A 22,641-nucleotide genomic window follows, 5' to 3' on the forward strand; every position below is an offset into this window, starting at 1 on the left:
ATATGCACTGCACTGCTGCCACACAATTGGCTGATTAGATAACCTCATGGATGACTGTTGGTGCCAGATGGGCTGGTTTGAGTATTTCTGTAACTGCTGATCTCCTAGGATTTTCACGCACACAGTCTCTAGAATTTACTCCGAATGGTGCCAAAAAACATCCAGTGAGCAGCAGTTCTGTGGATGGAAATGCCTTGTTGATGAGAGCGGTCAGCAGAGAATGGCCAGACTGGTTCGAACTGACAAAGTCTATGGTAACTCAGATAACCGCTCTGTACAATTGTGGGGAGAAGAACAGCATCTCAGAATGCTATTCTGAGATGCGGGTTAGTTCTGTTTTGGCAGCATGAGGGGGACCTAAACAATATTTGGCAGGTGGTTTTAATGTTGTGGCTGATCAGTGTATAATTTCCATATGCAATTATCTTGGTTTTTAACTAAATGCATATTGGAGATCCATTATAACACATTCGCTAAAACGTTAAAAGATAGCTAATGTTTTACATCAAATCATTAAAGTTGGGGTGTGGGAAAACAATGATAATGGCAGAAAGCTTTAAACTAAGCTTACAATTTAAAATTAAAAGCACTTCAAAAAGGACGTAAGACTTAAATAAACTGACACACAAATCAAGGTATTTCAGACAAGTGTTGTATTAATCATTCTTGCATTTTTTCACATTGCACAGCTCAGACATTTTCCAATCTTGAAGGTAAGGAGATACTATGTCAAATCAGAGATAAACAAAGTCAACAGTCTGTTTGTGGCCATTCAGCAGAGTGCACTTCTGGCAAGATAACAGAAGTTTCTCATTAGCATAACACATACAAGAGCAAAACAAAGAGCATCGTGTCTTAACTTGGCTCAACAGGTAAAATTGCACCATTTGAAGGGAGAACTACTTCAAAACATGTGATGTTGCTCACTCAGTCGTAAAGTGCTACGGTGTTTGACCATGTAATAATATAGGACTGCTAAGATGCAGAAAAATCAGGGACTAAAAACAGGAGGCTCAGGAAAGCAGACATAATCTACTCAACCTGCATTACTGGCAAGTTACAGGTCTAAAATTACCAACAAGGACAGATCATTAAAAAAAAAGGAATTGCTATCACTTTCAGCACTTGCATTTTCAAATGGCTCCCCATGTCTACAGTTCAGAATGGCGTGGCTTTCACACATTTTGTAAATATGGTTATTTAAATGGACAGTTTACCCAAAAATAAAAAGGTGCTTGTGTCATTCCAAATCTGCATGACTTTCTTTCTCGTGTCAAACACAAAAGGAGATATTTAGCAAAATGTTCAAGCAACTCTGTCCTTGAATGCTATTCACTTTCATTGTATGGAAAGAAATCACAATGGAAGTGAATGGTAACCATGGACAGAGCAGGTTGCAAATTCTGCTAAATATCTCCTTTTGTATTCCACAGAAGAAAGTCTTGCCATTTTGGAACAACACAAGGGTGAATCAATGAATGCAGAATTGTCATAGTTGGATGAACTATCCCTTTAAACAAGGATACAAATAAACAAACCATACTCTCCTTGCAGGTGCAGTAGAAGAATATAAATAGCAGCAGTTAAAAAAGAAATGACAATGTACAGAGTGTTGTGACAAAAAATGCCGGGTGTTAAAAATAACATGTCTAAGATACCAGGTAAAATAGACCTGGTAAAGGGAGTTCCTTAGCAGGGCTTTTGTGTGAGCAGGTGCCCAGCTCGCAATGTCCATGTGTCTATGTTTCTGCCAGTCTTTATAGGCTTTGTAGATGAGGCGGGGGTGGGGGCGGGGCTAGTTCCTTTAATGCTCATCGCATCTTTCTGTCCCATTCTTGTGCCCTTGCCCTCCACCCCCTGTCACCCTCAGAGTTCAAGTTCTTTGGACACTTTGGTGGCGATGTCCCGAAAGGCAAGCGGTGCCCCCCACAGGCGCTTGAATCGGACACCGCTGGTCTCGGCGGGGCCGTTGGGCAGCTGGCACACCTCTGCTTCAAAGGCAACGCGGGAGCCGGCGGCTCCATGGGTGCAGGAGAGGAGGAAGGGCCCGGCCTGGTGGACCTGGCAGCCGCAGCCCTGCGCCGCCTCACGCAGTGCCAGCACCACCTCGGCCGGGTCCCGCGGGCTCCGCACTCTCACATCCCAGCTGCATCGGGGGGTCCGGGGCTCTGACGCTTTTTGATACCCAGATAAATAGCGACTGTTAAGAGAGGAGGAGGGAGTGGGAGGTGAAATGAGGAGAAATGGAATATGGGCCGTGACGTGAGTGTGGGTGGAGGGGTGGATGAGGGGTGGGGTGGGGGACAAAAGAGAAATATATTAGAAATCTGTAAGAGCAAATACGTTAATAATCCTTAAGCTCACTAAACTGATTAAACTTTCTGCTTTCAGGGATCCACTTTAGAAAACACTTTATCTTCATTGAAGAAATGGTTGGATAAAAATTCTAGAGTGCAACTGTCTGGTTCCGGAAGTCAAAATCCCACACATTGGGAACTGATTTTTAATGATAACTTATAAACCTTTAAATACATACCTACCGTGAGCTCTGAAGTTGTTAATCGATGGTATATACTTCTGTTTAAGCCATTGGTCCAAGTTATTTCAACAACTTTTAAAAAAAATCAAGTTTAATAAAAGGAGTTCCTGGTGAAGAACTACACCACCTGTGATCCTGAAGGGAAACAATCCACCAATCAGAAAATCACGGCAAACAAATTGCGGCAAAAAACCCTACAGCGCCTGTTTACTCCCATAATGCACTGTGAATTACGCAATCAAGTAGGTCTCCCTACACTCTTAAACTACTTACAGTATATGTTTGCATATATTTTTATAATTTGCAATAAAATAATAAAATATTGTTTTTTAAATTCTATTATATTTTTCCACCGGTTTAAATTTGTTTACGTCATTCGCAATGCTTCATGGGATTGTAGTTTACATCCTCATTCAAGACGGGAGTACACAGTCTTTTCAAATACTTTTATTTTTCAAATCAAAGTTTGTGATGTTGTAATTCACCTCGGAGCTGGTTGGTTTGGTTCATGGCTCAGAACTCTTTTATAAAATCCCTTTGGAAAAAATAAATGGGAAAAATACTTCCGAACCAGGACGACTGAAAAAGTGGATGGGCACTGTTGCCTTCTATTACCTGTTACCTTGCAGGAGTCACTGGAGTTCTTGGGGATAATAATCTCACGTTCACAACCAGTTCAAATTTGAACATTATTTAATTCAATGTGACAACAAGCAGTAAGCCATAAAAACTGAGGCCTGAATGTAAATCATTATAAAATGTGAATGGCCTAAAAAGGGGGTTAGAAGGTTTGAGAGTGTATAAAAGTACAAATATAGAAATGTAATATAATAATATTGTAATCAAGCATAGTACATTTAACAGAGCATTACGTATGCCACAGCTGAAATCAGCACATCCCATAACATACTCTTGTGCACCCATATATCATCTGTCATTCATGCAAATACAACTCTCTGTTTCCCTCTAAATGCTTGTTTAAATCTTTACTGCTTGTAAAAATGCATTCAAAGTACACAACTTTGATCAATAACACACTGTAATATATACTTTATTGGCACAGAAAATAAACAGATGCTCGAAACATCCATGTTGATGCAAACCGATATATGACTTTCCAAATGAGTTAAGCAATATCCAACAACCGTTAATGAATACTATGCCTTGTGGAAAAGGTAAAGGGATAAGGGAAGGACAATATCTAACAAACATTCTAAACTAGTTTTGATGCACACAGTATACATACACTGTTTTCTATTAAATTAACAAACAGCAGTCACATTCGGATCAGTCTGATCTGTCATGGCACGGAGCACATGCTAGAAATTACCTGGTGTTTTTAGTCAGAATTTTTGCTTCTGTAGCTTAGAGGTAACAAAAACAATCAAAAGGTCGGCAGTTAAAACTATGGAAGTATGGAAGTATTTAAACAGCAAATACATGTATTTTTGTTTTTTTTTACTAAGCACTGTTATACTGTTCTTTTTTGTCTACCTATTTTCTGTTTTTCTTCCATTTGTGTTGTTTGTTTGTTTTCTGAAACGAGGAAAATGTTCCAAAATTGGGGGATGTATAGTTTGTGGTACTTCCTCAGTAAGACAGTTTACTTCTACAGTGAAAAGAATACAGAAACACTCACCTTGTGACCGGAGATCTGCAGACTCTCTCAGGTTCGTCTGTGACCCTCAAGAGGAAGAAAAAGGTTCATGTTAGGAATCAATCAGCCAATAAGGTGGAGATGTTTACTCTACATGCCCTACCAACTGCAAGCGCTCATGTCAGACAACACAGACTTGCACTTTTACACTGAAGTCACCTTTTGCAATCCACACAAATTCACCATTGACAAAAACAGAAATACAATAAATGTGATAAAACTGATGACAAGAATGGTTTGTAGAGGACAGCATCATCACAATTTAATGAAACAGTCACAAGTGTATCCTTAAAGAGATGAAAATTCTGTCTTCATTTACTCAAATCTCTATCATTTACCTTCTTCTATGGAACACAAAAGAAGATGTTAGGAAGAATGTTATCTTCAGTCACCATTCATTTTGATTGTATGGAAAAAAGATGCAATGAAACTAAATGGTGACTGAACTAACATACTGCCTAGTATCTTTTGTGTTCCATGGAGGAAAGCCTTTTGAGTCATGCTTGTTTGGAACAACACGAGGGTTAGTAATGTAAATGATGACAGAATTTATCCCTGTAACACCAATCTAAAAACAAATTTTGATTGTCTGAGATTTCTGCTTGTGAGTTTATACATCTAGTATTCTACTTGAGTAGTATTAGATGTTAGAAAAATATTAGCGGTTTGGCTACCAGCTCAAAACAAAGAAACTGCTATTCAGCTAGTTCACTGATGTCCACATGAGGGCGCTACAGTTCAAGGCAGTTTTACAAGTGATCGTGAAACGATTCACTCACATTATGTTGCAAATAAGGCAGCCAATGGATTCCCTCTTAAAGGGACAGTACACAGCCCTTTTGCTCAACCATTACAGTGAAAATGAAGGGCTCTACGCTAGGTGTAAATAAACAATATCTGTACAGAAATATCATGTGGTAAGCAGGAAGGCAAATGAGCTTGGGCAACACTGAGTGGGATTTGCAACTAGAGGAATAAATACAAATTACATAACTAATCCGGGATTAAATGGACAGTGGAAGCCCCTGCTCTGCTTTGCTTTCTCTGAATTTAGGCTCTAGTGATAGATAGAAGGATCCAGCTGAAATGGTTTTAAACAGCTTCTCCTGCAGCTAGACCATTTATTTTTAGTGTCTTGAGTTCTTGTAATCTGACCTAACTCTGTATGAGGGCACAATGTGAGGATTTACAATATGCCTGTAAATTTAGCAACAGGTAAGAGAAAGTGCTATTATGCATGAATAAAGTGATGCAATGGATGGTGTAAAAGACCCCTTGAGAAACAGGCAAAAATAAAACCCATTATCTAATATTAAAAGATAACCGCAACATTTAGTGCTACAAATTGCATGCTGTGCTTTGTAGCATGCTGCACAGCAGCTAAAGGGTTAGTTTGCCGCAAAATAAAAAAATCTGTTCATCATTTATATACCATTGTATTGTTCCAAACTTGTTTTCATTTCTTTCATCACTTCACATACAAAATATTTGCAAAATGCCCAAAGTGCTATTTTTTCATAAGAGGGACTGTCAAGTTAAAACAAAAATGACAAAAAAGTACCATAAAATGGTCTATATGACTTGTATTTTTTATTCAAAGTTTTCTGAAGCCATACAACAGCTTTGTCAAAAACAGACCAAAATTTAACCTTATTCAGTTGAAATATGGTGCATCAAGACGTGACATGCCAGATTTTACGTCAATAATGTCAAATATTATTGGCCATTGATGTCAAACCTGAAGCGAAAGTTAAATTGTGGTACGTTCCTCACATAAAGCTATCGTATGGCTTCAGAAGACTTGGAATATAGCACTCAAGTCGTATGGACTAATTTATTAAGCTTGACAGCCCAAGCCAGTCCCTGTTTTGAAAAAGAACACTCTAGACAATCACAAAACATCTTGTTTGTGTTACACAGAAAATAGAAAATCATTGGGTTTGAAATGACATGAAGGTGATTTTTGGGTAACTATCCCTTTAAAAGCAAATTCATAATTTGCGTAGACTTTCGTGAAACAAGCTCAAGGGGGTTCTCTGACACCTAGTGCCAACAAAGGCACCAAAGAAAGTGGTGAGATTGTGAGAAATTTTGACAGATGATAGATAAGACTGATAGATGGAGAAAAAAGTCACAAACACAGGAAGAAAACTTACTAACTGTTTTTGATCCCTGTGGCAGAGTGCAGCCCGAGACAGACTTGTTTGAGCTCTGGCGCTTAGAGGGGTCAAGATTGACCCTAAGAGTTGATGGGAGGAAGAAAAAAGAAAGAAAGAAGGACAGTGTGGCAGACAGAAAGAAGGACAGACAGAAGATTGAGAGAAATAAGATTGCAGCTGATTGGCAAGGAAAAAAGGCAAAGAACAAATGAGACAAACAGAAACATAAAGGGATAAAGGGGGAGCAGGTATTTGAAGCTGTTGGTTAATAATAGAGGAGGCTCGAGGAAGAGTTAATACAGAGTACATAATAAGGTCTGGGTATCTGTAACTACCTCACCATACAATACACATTGCGATATGTTATGATCCAGTACATAGCAATGCCGTGCAATATAACAATTGGATTACAACTGTTACTGCTCAAAGTGCTCAAAAAATGCCAGTGTAATATGCAGAGACAACTATAAGTAAGCCATATGTAGGCTAATTTCCACAAAAAGTGTAAACACTGTGGCTCTGTGACACGTTCAAAACATTGCTCTGTTTGTTTGAGCATCCTGACCTGCCTGAGACAGCAATATTCACTCAACCAATGGCGTGAGTTTGGGGCGGGACTATCCATTTTATCAACCAATTGGTGACATGGGGAGTGTTTGTGAAACCTGTTTGAAAAGTCATAATTTTTGCAATTCAGCCTGGTGCCGCAGAAATTACACACCACCTTTAATTAAAGGAAAAATATAATGAAATAAAGAAAGCGTGTCTGCAAGAGAGAGATAGTGAATCTGCAGGATCCATTTCAATCTCTCTTGTACAGTTTACTTCACTTCTGCACTTATTTAGATGACCTGCTTCCTCATTAATTAAACTGTAGGCAGGGAAGGGAATCGAAAGTAATTTAAAGTTTCCGGTTCTGATTCTTCTAAATGATTGTGGTTCCATAAATGATTCTTTCTGTTATTTTAAAGAAGAAATATTTGGAAATAAGAAATGCAATTCCTACTGCATTCTCTGCCCTCAGAAGCCCATAGACTGATATGATGAGATCATTTAATATTTTGACAATACAGATATAATAAATCATAATATAAAAAAATGACTTTTTTGCAATATGAATTACAGCAGAAAATTGCAAATTCGGGAACTGTTAACGGAACCGAAAGTCACGAAAATCAAATGGTTCCAGTATTTTAAACATGGAACTCATTCTGAACAAGAACTGTAGATGACCTGAATACACGCTTAAATAAATAAGAAAAATATCGATCAAAGGATCTTAAGTATTGATGGAATATTGTTAGGAATAGCATTGCAATATTTTGATATTTACTTGTATTGGCACAGCCCTGGTACATACTAGGCAGACATATACAGAGTAAGGATTTTCCCAACAGGACGTCACCCTAGATAGGTGCTTAATCTAATCACTGAGCTTCTTTTAAGAGATGGAAATGTTGCTTCTAATCTAATAAAGAGCATCTTTCTGAGTATGTTGGCAAAATCTTTCTTTTTGGCTTAGAGCCCAGAAAGGCAAGTAAACAATTTCACTGAGGATGCTGAAGAGCCCCATCAGCGTTCCTGCACACTACTGAACATCTCAATTACATTACAGACTCCAAATGTATACTGTATATCTAACTCCATTACCTGCTCACATCACACAGGACAATGGGCACCTAACCAAATGAAAGATGACTTTGTAAATTGATTGGCTCCAGTGGTAGAGCCTGTGTCATTTTGATTTCATGCGGCTAAACATCTTTAAACTGCGCACTCCTAGCTCTAAAAGGTGGAAGACTTGGTAAGAACAAACTGATAATGTAAAACTTGTTCTGCACTAATGGATAATTTCAGATGGATTGATTTTTTCCTACTAAGAAAAAATAGCTTAAATCAGACTTCACTAGTTTGCTGGTCTTAGCTAGTCTGTTTGCTGATTTTAGAGAGGTTTTAGGCATTTGGGAATTTGGGAAACCAGCTAGACCAGCTTAAACAAGCTAAGATCAGCAAACCATCTTAGGCTGGTTTAAGCTGTTGCTGTTAGTTTAAGCAGGCTCTATAATCTGAAAACAACTTTCAAAAGTTTACTTTCACTAAGTTATTCTGGTTTTAAAGACAAAAAAAGAGGAATTATTTATTGTGTCCCCAACCGTCTCTCTCCTCTTACCTGCGGGTAAGTTTGGAGGTCAGCTTGGTGAACAGGTTGGTGGTTGCCCGGCTACGAGAGTGAGGCAGAGGGCTGGCTTCGTGGGACAGGGTGGGGGAGGTGGGTGGTGCATAAGTGGGAGGCCGGTGGTCCCGGAGCTGCCCCCCATGGAAGGTGCTGCGGATGGTGGAGCCCCTCGTCAGCCGAGAGCGTTCAGAGGATGTGGAGCTGGAGGCCCCGGCCCCAGAGATACTATGGGTGGACGGAGAGGCTGGAGGTATTCGATGTGACAAGGAGCTGAGAGGAGAAAGAGACAAGAAAACAACGTTTGGTACAATAGAAGCCCCATTCATCAGGAAATAGATTAATAAAGCGCAACAGTCGGGTTCTGGAAGTAAAAATTTCATTCATTTTTTCCATATGTGAAATCATTTTTAAGGATAACATATACAGTGGGGTTTTTAACCAAAGGTATGTGCTTCTGTTGAAGCCATCAGTTTATGTTGTCAAATCGTGTTTATTAGTGGAATTCCTGGTGAATTACCTGTAAGTATCTGAATATGTTGCAATCAAATTTAAATATATTGTTTCTATATTTATAATCCACAACTTTAAATCAGTAGTTTGGTATTTTCCCTTGATTTTAATCCAAATATGTCATTTGCAATGCTTCATGGAACTGTAGTTCATGACCTCATGAAATAGGTTAAGTACATGTACCTTTGTCTTTTTGTCTGATTTTCAAAAACTTTTTTGGTACAAATGAAGGTTTGTAATGGCGTGATTCACCTCGTAGCTGGTTGGTTTGGTTTATTTCCCATGGAAGAAATGAATAGGAAAAACACTTACGGAACCAAGACAGCTGAAAAAGTGGGCGGGGACTGTTGCGCTCTGAAATAATCACTGGATTTGCCAAAGTTTTCCAGGTTAGTGGCATCAAATCTTTGAATGATTTATAGGCACTTTGTTCGAGGCAGTTAATAGTGAGTAAATTAGATATTCACAGGCAGAACAATCCTTAATATTTTTTGCTATTTTTTCAATAGTCTCTATATATCCATTCACAGAGACTCCCACACCCTTTATTTTACTACGTTTTTAAACGCAGGCATACTACTGTGATTCAGAAAATTCTGCCCCTAAACCACACAGAAAAATGAAAACAAACTTTACATGTTGATCAAATTTGAGTGGGTGGTTCTTGGCCAAAATAAGCTGCAATGAGGACCAGACTTTATGCTGCAAGTCAAAAGTCTGGCAGTGCAAGACTACCATGACTCCGGTAGCTGGAGGCTATTATGGGAGCAGGACTTAATCCATAATAAAAAGTTAAAAAAAGAAACACAGTAACAACTCTATAGTGATTGAATTAGACTGACATCAGATCGCAGCGGCTGGCAAGGCAGCTCTAGCTGGGTTTAGTTGAGCGTAACTGTGAGGCAGGATGCTGCTGAGTCACTGAGGCATGAGCTCTCTTGTGTTCTGACTCCTGTCTCAGAAACAGCCACTTAAGGCAAATTAAAACTGAGCTCTTAGCGGAAAAAAAACTTGCACTCGATTACACATCTGAATGGCGGAGACAGAGATATGCATCGAAAGAGATAAGAGAGAGATAAAAAAGTGGAATGAATGCAAAGTTTTTCATTTCTGATTAGTTTTTTTGCTCATTAATCTAGTTAATACAGACTTTGGACAACAGATTGTATGTCTAAAGAAAAAGACTAGAAAAGGAAAGTGAGAAATGGAACTAGATTTTTACATTTTCTGAAGAAAAAGTGAGTGGTGCATGCCCGTTCATAATTCGTCACCACAATGCTTACACAGTTGTAGGGTGAATGTGTCGAACGCATCCGAATGGGCTCGCATTCAAAAGAGTATACATCGAAAGGCTGAGCGCTTGACTATGTGCGAGACAGAATAGCACATGGAAAAAAAGAATACCCTAGCCTTTAGTCTATGTAAACTAGTAGATTAACGTCTTTTGGTCGATATGTTGCGTCTCGTGGTGTTTTCTGCATCTCCTGCTTTGATAAAGGTCATCACATTAACTATGAAAAAAGCATTTGTGTTGTATTTGTTTTTTAAATAAATACCACTTTTTCAATATGTGTGACCAAATACCTTTTTGGGGGCCATTGTAAATCTATGGGATTTTATCAGATGATTTATAATCCACCATGCGATAACCGCATATCTGATTGCTTAGAAAAGTAATAGCACACCTCTCCTCAATAAGCTGGAGGATTAGAAGTATCATTTATGTCCGTAGCACAAATGATGCATGATAAGTTTCAAACTGTACTTGCGGTAGGGTTTTGTTCAAATCCTCATCCCCAAGTACGTTGTTCGTTGAGCTGGGTTCAAGTCTCAGACGTGCAGCTCTTGGCATGCAAAAGCCTATGTCCCCTCCATCTCACTCAGTTCTGGCAAAAATCAAACAGATTTCACATGCTGCTTCAGTCTGCACATCGGCCTGAGGCCACTTCACTTAACGCTCTAAATAACCCTGCACTGATGGATCTTTCATGCACTCATACACACACTCAGGATTTCCCATAACACGGTTTCACATATTCACTGCTTTTGGGTGGCCACACTGGGGTCATTAAGAGCAGTGCTGGGCAATAAATTAGTGTGTTGAAAGGGTCTAAAACAGCATAGCTGTGTTTGAGTGTAACACACTAGGGATGGGTCACAATGGTCAACTATTCGACTAGTCATCCAAAAATTGACTAGTCAATTCATAGGGTCAACTAGTTTATCTACAGTATATTTCTTCTTTTTTAAGTTTTGATGTTTTTAGGGCTTAAAATAGTACGCTGCCAGTGTGCTTTATCTCTTAAAAAGTACAGAAAGTGTAAAAGTTATGTCTTTAAATTCATCCCCTTTAAAGCACCGTCACCATAGCTATAGCATCTTGCACAGCTTATTTAGCATCCTGCCACAAGCATTGATTTTTTTAAGACAAAGTGTAATGTTAAAAACAGTTCTCGGGGCCTGGGTAGCTCAGTGGTAAAGACGCTGGCTACCACCCCTGGAGTTTGCTAGTTCGAATCCAGGGCATGCTGAGTGACTCCAGCCAGGTCTCCTAAGCAACCAAATTGGCCCGGTTGCTAGGGAGGGTAGAGTCACACGGGGTAACCTCCTCATGATCACTATAATGTGGTTCGCTCTCGGTGGGGCGTGTGGTGAGTTGTGCGTGGATGCCATGGTGGATGGCGTGAAGCCTCCACATGCGCCATATCTCCATGGTAATGCGCTAAACAAGCCACGTGATAAGATGCGTGGGTTGACAGTCTCAGACGCGGAGGCAGCTGAGATTCGTCCTCCGCCACACGGATTGAGGTGAGTCACTACGCCACCACGAGGACTTGGAGCGCATTGGGAATTGGGAATGCCAAATTGCAACAGGGAGGCTTTTTACTCAAAATACTATCCTTTCACTTATTGTACGGTTATTGATTTGTTTTTTTTTATATAAATCACCTTAACCCAAATTGAAAATGACAGAAGTATTTTGTCTCAAAATAAATGTTTTCCAAGATTAATTTCCAGGAAATTAATTAGCTACATAAATTTGCAATATTTTAAAAATGATAAAATATTAGATCAAATTGCCTCAAAATCAACCTTTAGATATTACACGCAATGATCTCATTGAACAGGAAAATTTTGCAGTGTATAGTGACAAACAGGAGTTTAGGCAAGTCCTGTTTTGTTGCTATTTAGTGTTCTGGGAGAAAGAACCTTTTACCCTGGGGAGCCTTTAGCCCATATATATATATATATATATGGGTCCCAGGAGGATTATGACCTTAAAAGCCTTATGTATCAAATATGATACAAACATTCACATACTCAAATTTATGTTTTATTATATTGTTAACAGGTAAAAAAACAACAAAAAAACAGCATTATTTCATTTGTCAGGCTTTATAGTGTAAAGACTGATTAGTCGCCTAGTTGTTCAGGAAACCCATGAATAGTCGATTCTGAAACTGTAGTTTTGCACATGCCTATTCTGTACATGTGCTTGAGTGTGTTCACTGTCCATTGCTTGCAAATGTCCATCTGTCACTTCACTGTGATAGTAATTGTAAGTGGACACGTGTTGGCTGTACTGGCTGGGCTCAGGAGAGAGAGGCCTCTTTTTTCCAGTCAAGCAGCCTTGTGACCCAGACAATCTATGTGCGCTCTCTCTCTCTCTCTCTCTCTCTCTCTCTCTCTCTCCCCCTCTCTAAGTCACATGACCACCAGTCTTTGGACCTCCCCCAAAGAGAAGGAAGGAGAGAGAGGGAGAGAGATACAATCTTAGAAACAGACAGAGAGAAAGGAGAGTGATAGAATGACAGAGAAGAAGTCACCATCTGCCACAGCTGATCGAGCTCAAAAACAACCACACAGTGGAAAAAAAATTCATTTCAGCTACAGCATTTACATATCTGATTTATTTAACAAAAAACACATATTTTACCTGTTCTCTTTCCCATTTTGTAGTAAGGAGTGTCTGTCGGTGTTGTTGCGGTCCGTACACACATATGTATTTCTACGAGTCATGGCACTGGCAGGGATGTTGTTCTAAAGCATGAAACAGGATGCAGACATTGAGAACCAATTCTGAGACAGTTTTAACATGCAACCTCAGTTTTATATTTTGGTTGAAAATGAACTATCCACATATTGAATACATAGTCAGTGAAGGTTGATTACCGTCGTTGCATTGACGTCTTTGCGACGGTCTGGGATCTCGGCTTTGTTGGGGTTGTTGGCTGTGCTGACCATGGGGCTCGATGGGGGGATGCTACGACTGCCCACCACACTGCAGCTGGCCTTCCGCGAGGGCAGACGTTCCTCCTTTAGATCCCCGTCTCCTGTACTGGTGGGACTGCGTTTGGGGTGAGCTACTGGCACTGACGGCCCACCTGATGAGCATAGAAATACAAGATCCTTCATGGCATAGCACGAATAAGATTTTGGCTATATACAGTAGACCAGCATATTCCTCTATTTCACTGCAACTAGGCAATTTATAAAAATGGAATCATCCACAGGGTTTTTAGCATAAGAGAAAGTGTTAAGACAAATGTTTTAATAGGATTGTGATTGTGGAGGGCGGGGCCGGGCTGGAATGAGACACACCCGGTCCCCAATCAGCCTGATGGGGTGCGCGAGGGATAAAGGCGGCCGGGGATGACAGTTCGGGAGAGAGAGAATTACAGACAGCTGTGCTGTGTGTTTGGTTGTGTGTTTTGTTTAAATTGTTCATTAAATTATTATTTAAGTTGTCAAGCCGGTTCTCGCCTCCTCCTTTCCACTGAACCCCCTTACACTGGTGCCGAAACCCGGGAAGGAGGAGGGTTTCCCGTCGCAGGGTCCTCGACACTGCCGTCCACGCAGGGGAGCGCCGCTGCCCTCCGACGGGGGACGGACTAGACCGACCACCCGGATGCGGGGAACGGCCGCCGTCCGCGAGGCGAGTGGGGACGGGACTCCCCGACCGCCTGGAGTGAGGGAGCCGCTGCAGGGGGCGGAGGAGTGCCCTGCCGTCCCCCGGGAACGCGGAGGGGTCGAGAGAAGACCGCCGTCCACGGGGGGAGGAGGGAAGCAACTCCCCGACCGCCTGGAGTGGTAGGGCCGCTGCCAGGGGCGGAGGAGAGTCCCCACGGGACGCCGGGAACGCGGAGGGGCGTTCTGTCCGCTGGGGATCGGAGTTCTGACTCCAGTCCGCCCGGGGAGGAGCGGCTGCAGTCCGCCTGAGAGGGTGGAGTAGTGATCGAGGACCACGTGACGGCACATCAGAGAACCGGTGAGGTTTTTTTTTCAATCTCTCCTCTCTCTCTCTCTGTCGCTCCGTGTTGGCCTTTCCCTCGCCATTTTGTGTTGTTTTTTCCCCTCCTGTCTCCTCCCAGGTCGAGGAAGGCAGTCGGGGCATAAGGCACGCACACCCCCCCCCCGGAGAGGAAGGGTGGGGGGGATGTACGTCATGCCGGGCTCCCCGGCCTGAGGCAACGCCGGGAGGAGTGTAGAGCCGAGGAGGGCGGGGCCGGGCTGGAATGAGACACACCCGGTCCCCAATCAGCCTGATGGGGCGCGCGAGGGATAAAGGTGGCCGGGGACGACAGTTCGGGAGAGAGAGAATTACAGACAGCTGTGCTGTGTGTTTGGTTGTGTGTTTTGTTTAAATTGTTCATTAAATTATTATTTAAGTCGTCAAGCTGGTTCTCGCCTCCTCCTTTCCACTGAACCCCCTTACACTGATTTAAACTTTGGCAGCAAAAATGTTGTTAGAGTTGTTCAGTTTGATTCATTTCTGTGAAAGAGTTCACGGGAGCCCCATGTAGCATTGTTTTATGCATTAAAGTGTTTTAGTAAAAATATGTATTGTAATATTTGTGCATATAAAATAAAAAGTATTATTTAATATTATTTAGATTATACATTATTCTTCCTCATGTTCAGTAATTGAAAAACATGCCTTGATTATTTTTATTAGATTTCTACTCTATATTTTTTCTTGCATTAAAAATGTATATCTATTTGGCTATGATGGCTATTTGGTTCAAATTAAGTTTTTTTTTTTTTTTTGGCCTTTCTGGCTTTTATTAGTGAGAGGAAAGTGGAGAGATGACAGGAAATGATAGGGGAGAAGATTGGGAATGGGATTGGGAAAGGACCTCGTGATCCGGGACTTGTACTCGGGTCACCCGTGGTGCATTAGCATTATATGTCATGAGTGCAGCCCGCTAGGCTCTGGCTCAGACTCAAATGAAGTTTTGATAAAGAAAAAAAAAAATCAACATATGCCATACAGAACAAATACATATAAATACTGAGAAACATGTCAAATATCATCAAGAGGCTGAAAAATATCAAGATATAATCTTAAACTATATCACCCAGCCCTAGTTAAGGGACTCACAGAAGTCACTGTGCCTCCTTTGGCGGTGGTAGGTGGAGGCACTGCGCTGGGGTTTAGTGTGGGTTGAGGCAGAGGTGGAGCTGGATGAGGAGGTGGAGGAGTGTTTGCTGGAGCCATTCGTGATGGTGCTGGGCCGAACCCGGGCCAGAGACAGACTGCTACTCGATCGAGACTCCACACCATCCTATACGTGAAACAAATGAGATATTAAACACTTATAGGATAGCACCCAGATTGCTCGCAGATAAGTGGTAATCCAGCAGTCTCACCTCGTACTTGCGGCCTAGCAGCAGATATGTGGCAAATATCTCATTGTACTTCTGTGTGGTCAGGGCATCTTTAATCTCATCACGGGAGTAACCCATTCCTACCATTACATCTGTATGGACAGAGAGAGAAGAGTGATTTGAGTTAGTAGTCAATTAATGGACACTTTTATCCAAAACAAAGTACAACAGTCTTATTAGATGGACATTACACGGACATTTTCCTTGCTACTGTCACCTTTGGCTCACTCACTAGGGGAATTTTAAGGCACTATTCATTGTAAAGCTGGTTTGGAAAGAAGTATTGAAAAATGTTTCTGTACTGTTCTGTAGAAATCATTTGATTAGAATTGAATTGAAAATTCCCCCTGGATGTCAGCACGACACCGGCATTTGCAACTATTTTACTCTGTAACGTGTCCTATTATTCTGAATGAAAAGTACGGTGGCACAACACAAGAAAATTAGCAAAGCAAATAAAAGCTAAAAACATAACAAAATTAAGCTACAACACAAACAAAATTAAGTCACAACAAAATTAACCCAAAACACAATGAAAAAGCCACAAAACAAACTAAATTAAGCCACAACATAATAAAATTAAGATGCAATACAACAAAATTATCAGAAAAGAAAAGGCTTAATTTCGTTGTGTTGTGGCTTATTGCCATGTGCTGCGACAATTGTGTTGTGTTGTGGCTTAATATTGTTGTGCTATGGCTTTTTTTGTTGTCTTGTGGTTTAATTTTGTTGTGCTGTGGCTTCATTTCATTGTTTTGTAGTTTAATTTCATTGTGCTATGGATTTTCTGTTATGTTGTGGCTTAATATTGTTATGTTGTCTTAATCTTGTTGTGCTGTGGCTTAATTTTATTGTGCTGTTGTTTATTTCCATAGTGCTTTCAGCTTTCATTTACTTTGCTAATTTTGTTGTAGGCCAACGTAGAAAAGGAATATTCAACAAGAAAAAAGCTACCCCGCCTTACAGGAACAATTTAGACATACAAACTCTTGTATATAAGCACACTATGCAAGGAATAGAATCAAACGCAGTCATAAGAAAGTCTGACAAATTTTTGTGAACTGGTTTGTTTGGATGATTGAGATTTTTCACTTTTGTGTGAACAGTCCTTTTAACTTTAGTCTACTTACTATAATGCTTTGATGTTCTGGAAAACATATCCAAAAGTGGAATGTCCTTCCTTTTACTGTAAGATCTCTTAGATACATATTGGCCAACACTCAATAACATCAAAGCATTTTTTTTTTTTTCTCAATTCAATTTCATAACAAATTTCAAATTAAATTGTGTAATCTTTAACTAAATGAAATTAGTAAATAGATATTTTTTTATTTTACTTAATTTTGTTAAAGATTACTCAACACAATATGATGGAAATTTGTTATGAAATTGAAACATATAAGTCTTGAAATGTACTGTTCATCTAGAAAATATTTTTTGAGTGAATGTTTATGCACATTTGTTTGATTTCCTTTGGTTTAAATGTACAAATGTCTTTTAAACTTTATACATAACATTCTTTATACATACATATTTATACATTTCAAAACATTAAATGTTCAATGTGAAGAAAAGTACTTAGGGGCAGAATAAGTAAATAATGTTAAACACACACACACTTTTTTTTTTTTTACACATTTCAATTTCATAATAAAATTCCATCAAATTAAATTGAGTAATCTTTACAAATAATAATAATAATATTTTTAGTTTACATTTTTTTATTTTTATTATTACAAACTTCATTTTGATGGAATTTTGTTATGAAATTTGAATGTGTATCTTAAAAATAGGCTAAAACATCTTTTTGAGTGTACTGATGTTATTGTTTGATTGAATTATTTGCTATATATACTATAATTTCCATATCAAACAAGGAGTAAACAATCATAAATAATATGTTTTATTGCTTGTACGATGGCATTGATCAGATGTCCAGGAATTTCACAGGGCCAAGGTGGCTGACAACCCTAAGCACTTCTCACCTATACGGCTGGTGTCATTAAAATCCTCCACAGGCTCCACATGAGGCTTCAGCTCATCACTGTCATACCCGACATTCATCCACTTATCCTTCATGATTTGCTGAAAGGGAACAACAGAAAGTAAAATAGAGTGAGCACAAGGCTGATGGCAGCATACGGGAGCCCTGAACCGCAAGGTGGAATAAAAAATAACGGTGAAAAAAAAATAAAAATAAATAGTGTCTCAGTTCCTTCCTGAGCCTGAGTCTTAAATGTTTTTCCTCTCTTCCTAAATGTTTTTTTTTAGGAAAAAAAAAAAACATTTTGAAAAGAGAAAAAAAACATTTTGAAGAGAGGAAAAAAAATTTTAGGTAGAGAGAAAAACATTTAAGACTTAGGCTCAGGAAGGAATTGAGACACTATTTTATTAATTTTTTTCCCACCGTAATTGTTTTTCCCACCTTGCGGTTCAGGGCTTCCGTAGCAGCAGGATCCATGCAAACTAAATAAGATGTGAGAGCGTGTTATTAGTTAAGGTTCGCAGTTGCTCCTCCTCACCTCCAGGGTGCAGCGCTTGGTGGGGTTGAGTACAAGGAATCTGCGCAGGATGCTCTCGCAGTCGGTAGACATATAGAATGGCACACGGTATTTCCCCCTCAACACACGCTCACGCAGTTCCTGAGGGAATAACAAAGATGTCTGTTCAACACCTAATCTAATTCGGAACCAGTCACCAACCAAATCACCCCCATGGCACAGAGAAACAATGAGAGCTCACTTGACCTACATTACTTGAGAGCAAAGCATTTCATCAGACCAACTGCTGCCCGTGAGGTGCTTTAGTAAATGTCATAAGACCTTTAAGAATGACACAACAAAACTCACAATACCATTTTAAGCAGTGGTTCTCAACTGGTTTTTGTTTCAGGATCCAGATTTTGCATTGGACGTCAAGTGGTGACCCAACACAATAGCAAAATATTTTAGCACACAAATGTAAACACATATGTCCTTAAAATTAAAACTGAGTGTTTCTAAATTAGTTTCTAAATGACTTCTCTTAAATTTGGATTGTTTCATGTGCTCGGCAGCCAATAACACATACAGTAACATACAATAACACAAAGTCACATATTTGTGAATCTCTGTTATTTGCTTTGCACTAATCATGAGGTATTTAAAAATATGTTAAATATAATTGCAGACCAAAGTTAATTTGAAAACAGATCGCATATTATTTGTTAATACCTTTCAGGGGTGTGCAAAACTACATATTTTCAAAATAGATTGATTAAATTGACTAAGCAGTGTTAAAGAGATTGTTCACCCAAAAATGAAAAAGGAAAAAAAGCATTGCTGCGTTGGCATGTTCACGCGAGAACTGACGCATGTGCGACATACCCGGAAGAGCAGCGCTGTTTACAACTGAGTAGGAGGAACACTGTGGTTGAGGAACACAACTGGTTTACATCTGTATTTGTATCTATTTATTTACTCACAATGGTGCATTTATGTGCTTATCCTGGATGTCTCAACCGAGAGAAAAACATGATATTATGTCCGTAACATGCCATCGCAAATTTGTCACACGAGAGAACACGTGAACTCCGCGCTCTCATGAAGCTTACTGGAAACGATGAGTTATAGTTAAAAAGTACTTAAATATTGGTCTTTTTCGCACCAAAAGTGATCGTATCACTTTTTCAACCGCTGGAGTCAACTGCTGGAGTCATATGGACAGGGTTGGTAGGGTTACTTTTGAAATGTATTCCACTACAGATTACAGAATACATGCTGTAAAACGTAATTTGTAACGTATTCCATTAGATTACTCAAGGTCAGTAACGTATTCTAAATACTTTGGATTACTTCTTCAGCACTAGTAGATTTTTTCACTTGTTTTGACTATAAAAACTCTGCCAGTACAGTAAGACAAAATACATTCTCTGAAAAACCTAAATATCTTATGCAGTGTTGTTTCTAAAACAAGATAAATCAAATTGATCTTGTTTTAAGGATTTTTAGATATTTTTACAGGAAAACAATACAAAAATTATTATGAAGAATATGATTTTTGCCCTAATATCAAAGGTCTTACTAGAAAAAAACAAATTATGATCCAACATGAATTTTCTTGAAAAAAAAATATGATCGTGCCTGGTAACATGTGCATGTAAAATGGCTAGAAATAGCATTTTAGCTTAGCATAAAGCTTACAATTTACACAAGGTTTATTTCTATTTCTGCTGCTCCAAACTTACTTCAAACTTACTTCTCTGTCTGCTCGTATGAATGTAACACATCAAAAGAAAGTGTTTCACCACTGTTCAAATGCACTTTGGATCTCATCATTTATATGTATAAATGTTTTCCATCTGAAAGGACTAAATATTAAATGAAACAAATGACAATAAAATGCAAAGTAATCTCTTCAGTAATCAAAATACTTTTTGAATGTAACTGTATTCTAAATGCCAATTATTTAAATTGTAACTGTAGTGGAATACAGTTACTTATATTTTGTATTTTAAATACGTAATCCCGTTACATGTATTACGTTACTCCCCAACCCTGCATATGGATGATGTTTATGCTGACTGTCCATGATTTTTAGAGCTTCAAAAGAGAAATCTCCATTCACAAGCATTTTAAAGACCTACTAAGCGGAGATATTTTTCTATTTTTCTTCAAACGTGCTCTGCAGAAGAAAGAAAGTCATACACATCTGGAATGGCATGAGGGTGAGTAAATGATGAGAGAATTTTAATTTTTGGGTGAACTATCTGTTTAATGAAGTCTGGTTTAATCAAGCCTGGTATGGTAAGGCTGGTTTGTGGCATGTTCGTCAGACACCAATCAGATCTGTTTTTTAGGACTATATGGACACTAACTGCACCCTTCAATATGATGGCTGGCAGCTATTTAATAAATAGGCTAAATAACTATAAAATTGTATTGCCCAAATCTATCCTTGTCCCTAGAAATAAAATGGAAAACCAAATGATTATGCATAATAATGGAAACATTGCTCAAAGCACATGATTTGAAGTCTGACAGTAATCATTAAAAATATTAAAGCTAGAAAACTCTAGATATAGAACTTAACAGTGAACTCCAGTAATCAGCTAGTCAGTTGTTTGATTAGTCCCTTGTGACTTCTACAAATGTTGGGACACAACCCAAGCCAGATCCGAACCCCGTTCTCCGTGAGTACCACAGTTGTCTATCGTGAGCAACATACAAGTGCCATGGTGCAGACGCTTTTTTATATTAGTTTTTCTATATACTTTTGTCATACTGAATGGATGGCTTTACCTTGAGGTTCTGTCCGTCAAAGGGCAGTGATCCACTGACAAGAGTATAGAGTATCACCCCCAGACTCCAGATATCCACCTCAGGCCCGTCGTATTTCTTGCCCTGAAAGAGCTCTGGGGCGGCATAAGGGGGACTGCCGCAGAATGTGTCCAGCTTATTGCCCAGTGTAAATTCATTACTGAAGCCAAAGTCAGCAATCTTTATGTTGGAGTCTGCATCAAGCAGCAGGTTTTCCGCCTGAGAGAGATTATAAGACAGGAAGGAGTAGGTGATTATGAGCTCAAGAACAATACTTTTACGCTCTGGAGATATTTTTAAAGGGAGCAAAGTGTGCAATGATAAGACCTTCATTTTGTTCTATAAAAGCTCCAAAGGCAATAAAAGGAGTTATAAGTCATGAGAAAAAAAATAAAATAACCTTCAGGTCCCTGTGAACGATATTCTTCTGATGACAGTAATGAACTGCAGACACAATCTGAAAGGAAAACATTGACAGGTAGAGTGTCTCTATAACGAAAGTTAAACAAAACTCACAATAAAAGTCTCGAGCAAAATAAATTTTTTCTAAGAGATAATAATATTTTTTGCATCTTAAAAGGGATCATTTACACACACAAAAGAACATTCTGTCATGTTGTTCCAAACCTGTATGATTTTTTTTTCATTCGTGGAACATAAAAAGAGATGTTAGGCAGAGTGTTAAGTATTGACAGCCTCAGTCACCATTTACTTTTATTGTGTGGAAAAAAGGATGCAATAAAACTGAATGGTGACTCAGAACTATCCATTTAAACACTTTAGAAACAGACAACACAGCACTCTGTACATTCTCTACAGAGTATTTGCTCTTCACAATTGATTTTTTTCTACTCCAAATATTAAAGGGTTAGTTCACCCAAAAATGAAAATTCTCTCATGATTTACTTACCTTTAAGCCATCCCAGATGCTTATGACTTTCCTTCTTTCAGCAGATCTGAAGTGAAGATTTTTATAAGCAGATTTCAGCTCAGTTTGTTCATACAGTGCATGTAAATGGATGCCATCAGGCTGCTGGCTATTTGACGGTCCAAAATTCATATTTATCAGAATCAGAATCAGCTTTATTGCCAAGTATGCTTACACATACATGGAATTTGTCTTGGTGACAGAAGCTTCCAGTGTACAACAATAAAAAAAACAGCAGCAAGACATAGATAATAATAAAAAAAAAAAAATTATTATACACATACGTACAGACACACACATACATACATACACATTGATAGAATGACGTACATTCTATCAAGTCTTTCTGCTCTCCTGATCTGGAATTTCTTATGCCTCTGTGTCGACCATTCTGGCTACCGAGGGAATTCACAGCGGTCATTATCACTGCTGTGTACATTCCCCCACAAGCCGACACAGACCGGGCACTCAAGGAACTGTATGGGAGAATAAGTGAGCAGGAAACCGCGCACCCTGAGGCCGCGTTCATTGTGACCGGGGACTTTAATAAAGCCAGTTTAAAATCAGTCGCACCAAAATATCACCAACACATTAGTTTCAACACACGAGGGGACCGGGTTTTGGACCATTGCTACTCTCCGTTCCGGGATGGCTACAAATCCCTCCCCCGCCCACCATTTGGCAAATCGGACCACTCTTCCATTCT

General features: G+C 39.3%; 1 protein-coding gene across 6 annotated transcripts in view; it reads right to left on the reverse strand.

Annotated features, from left to right (window-relative positions):
• Nucleotides 1–630: 630 nt before the first annotated feature.
• LOC127429833 (MAP/microtubule affinity-regulating kinase 4-like) overlaps nt 631–22,641 on the reverse strand; it is a 64,905-nt gene continuing 42,894 nt past the window's right edge. For 3 of the 6 annotated variants that reach the window (XM_051679093.1, XM_051679091.1, XM_051679092.1), the window contains 11 exons: nt 21,408–21,464; nt 20,990–21,226; nt 18,233–18,352; nt 17,696–17,795; nt 15,693–15,802; nt 15,424–15,607; nt 13,215–13,426; nt 12,979–13,082; nt 8,526–8,801; nt 4,179–4,223; nt 631–2,200 (listed from right to left, as the gene is read on the reverse strand). In XM_051679093.1, coding sequence (XP_051535053.1) covers nt 1,867–2,200; nt 4,179–4,223; nt 8,526–8,801; nt 12,979–13,082; nt 13,215–13,426; nt 15,424–15,607; nt 15,693–15,802; nt 17,696–17,795; nt 18,233–18,352; nt 20,990–21,226; nt 21,408–21,464 — 1,779 coding nt within the window. In that variant the 3' untranslated portion in view covers nt 631–1,866. Of the gene's footprint in view, nt 2,201–4,178; nt 4,224–6,352; nt 6,436–8,525; nt 8,802–12,978; nt 13,083–13,214; nt 13,427–15,423; nt 15,608–15,692; nt 15,803–17,695; nt 17,796–18,232; nt 18,353–20,989; nt 21,227–21,407; nt 21,465–21,917; nt 21,964–22,116; nt 22,197–22,641 lie in introns of those variants that run through there. The other 3 variants (XM_051679095.1, XM_051679097.1, XM_051679094.1) reach the window with 3 other exon arrangements.

The sequence above is a fragment of the Myxocyprinus asiaticus genome, chromosome 39 (genome assembly GCF_019703515.2).
Source record: "Myxocyprinus asiaticus isolate MX2 ecotype Aquarium Trade chromosome 39, UBuf_Myxa_2, whole genome shotgun sequence".
NCBI classification, from domain to species: Eukaryota; Metazoa; Chordata; class Actinopteri; order Cypriniformes; family Catostomidae; genus Myxocyprinus; species Myxocyprinus asiaticus.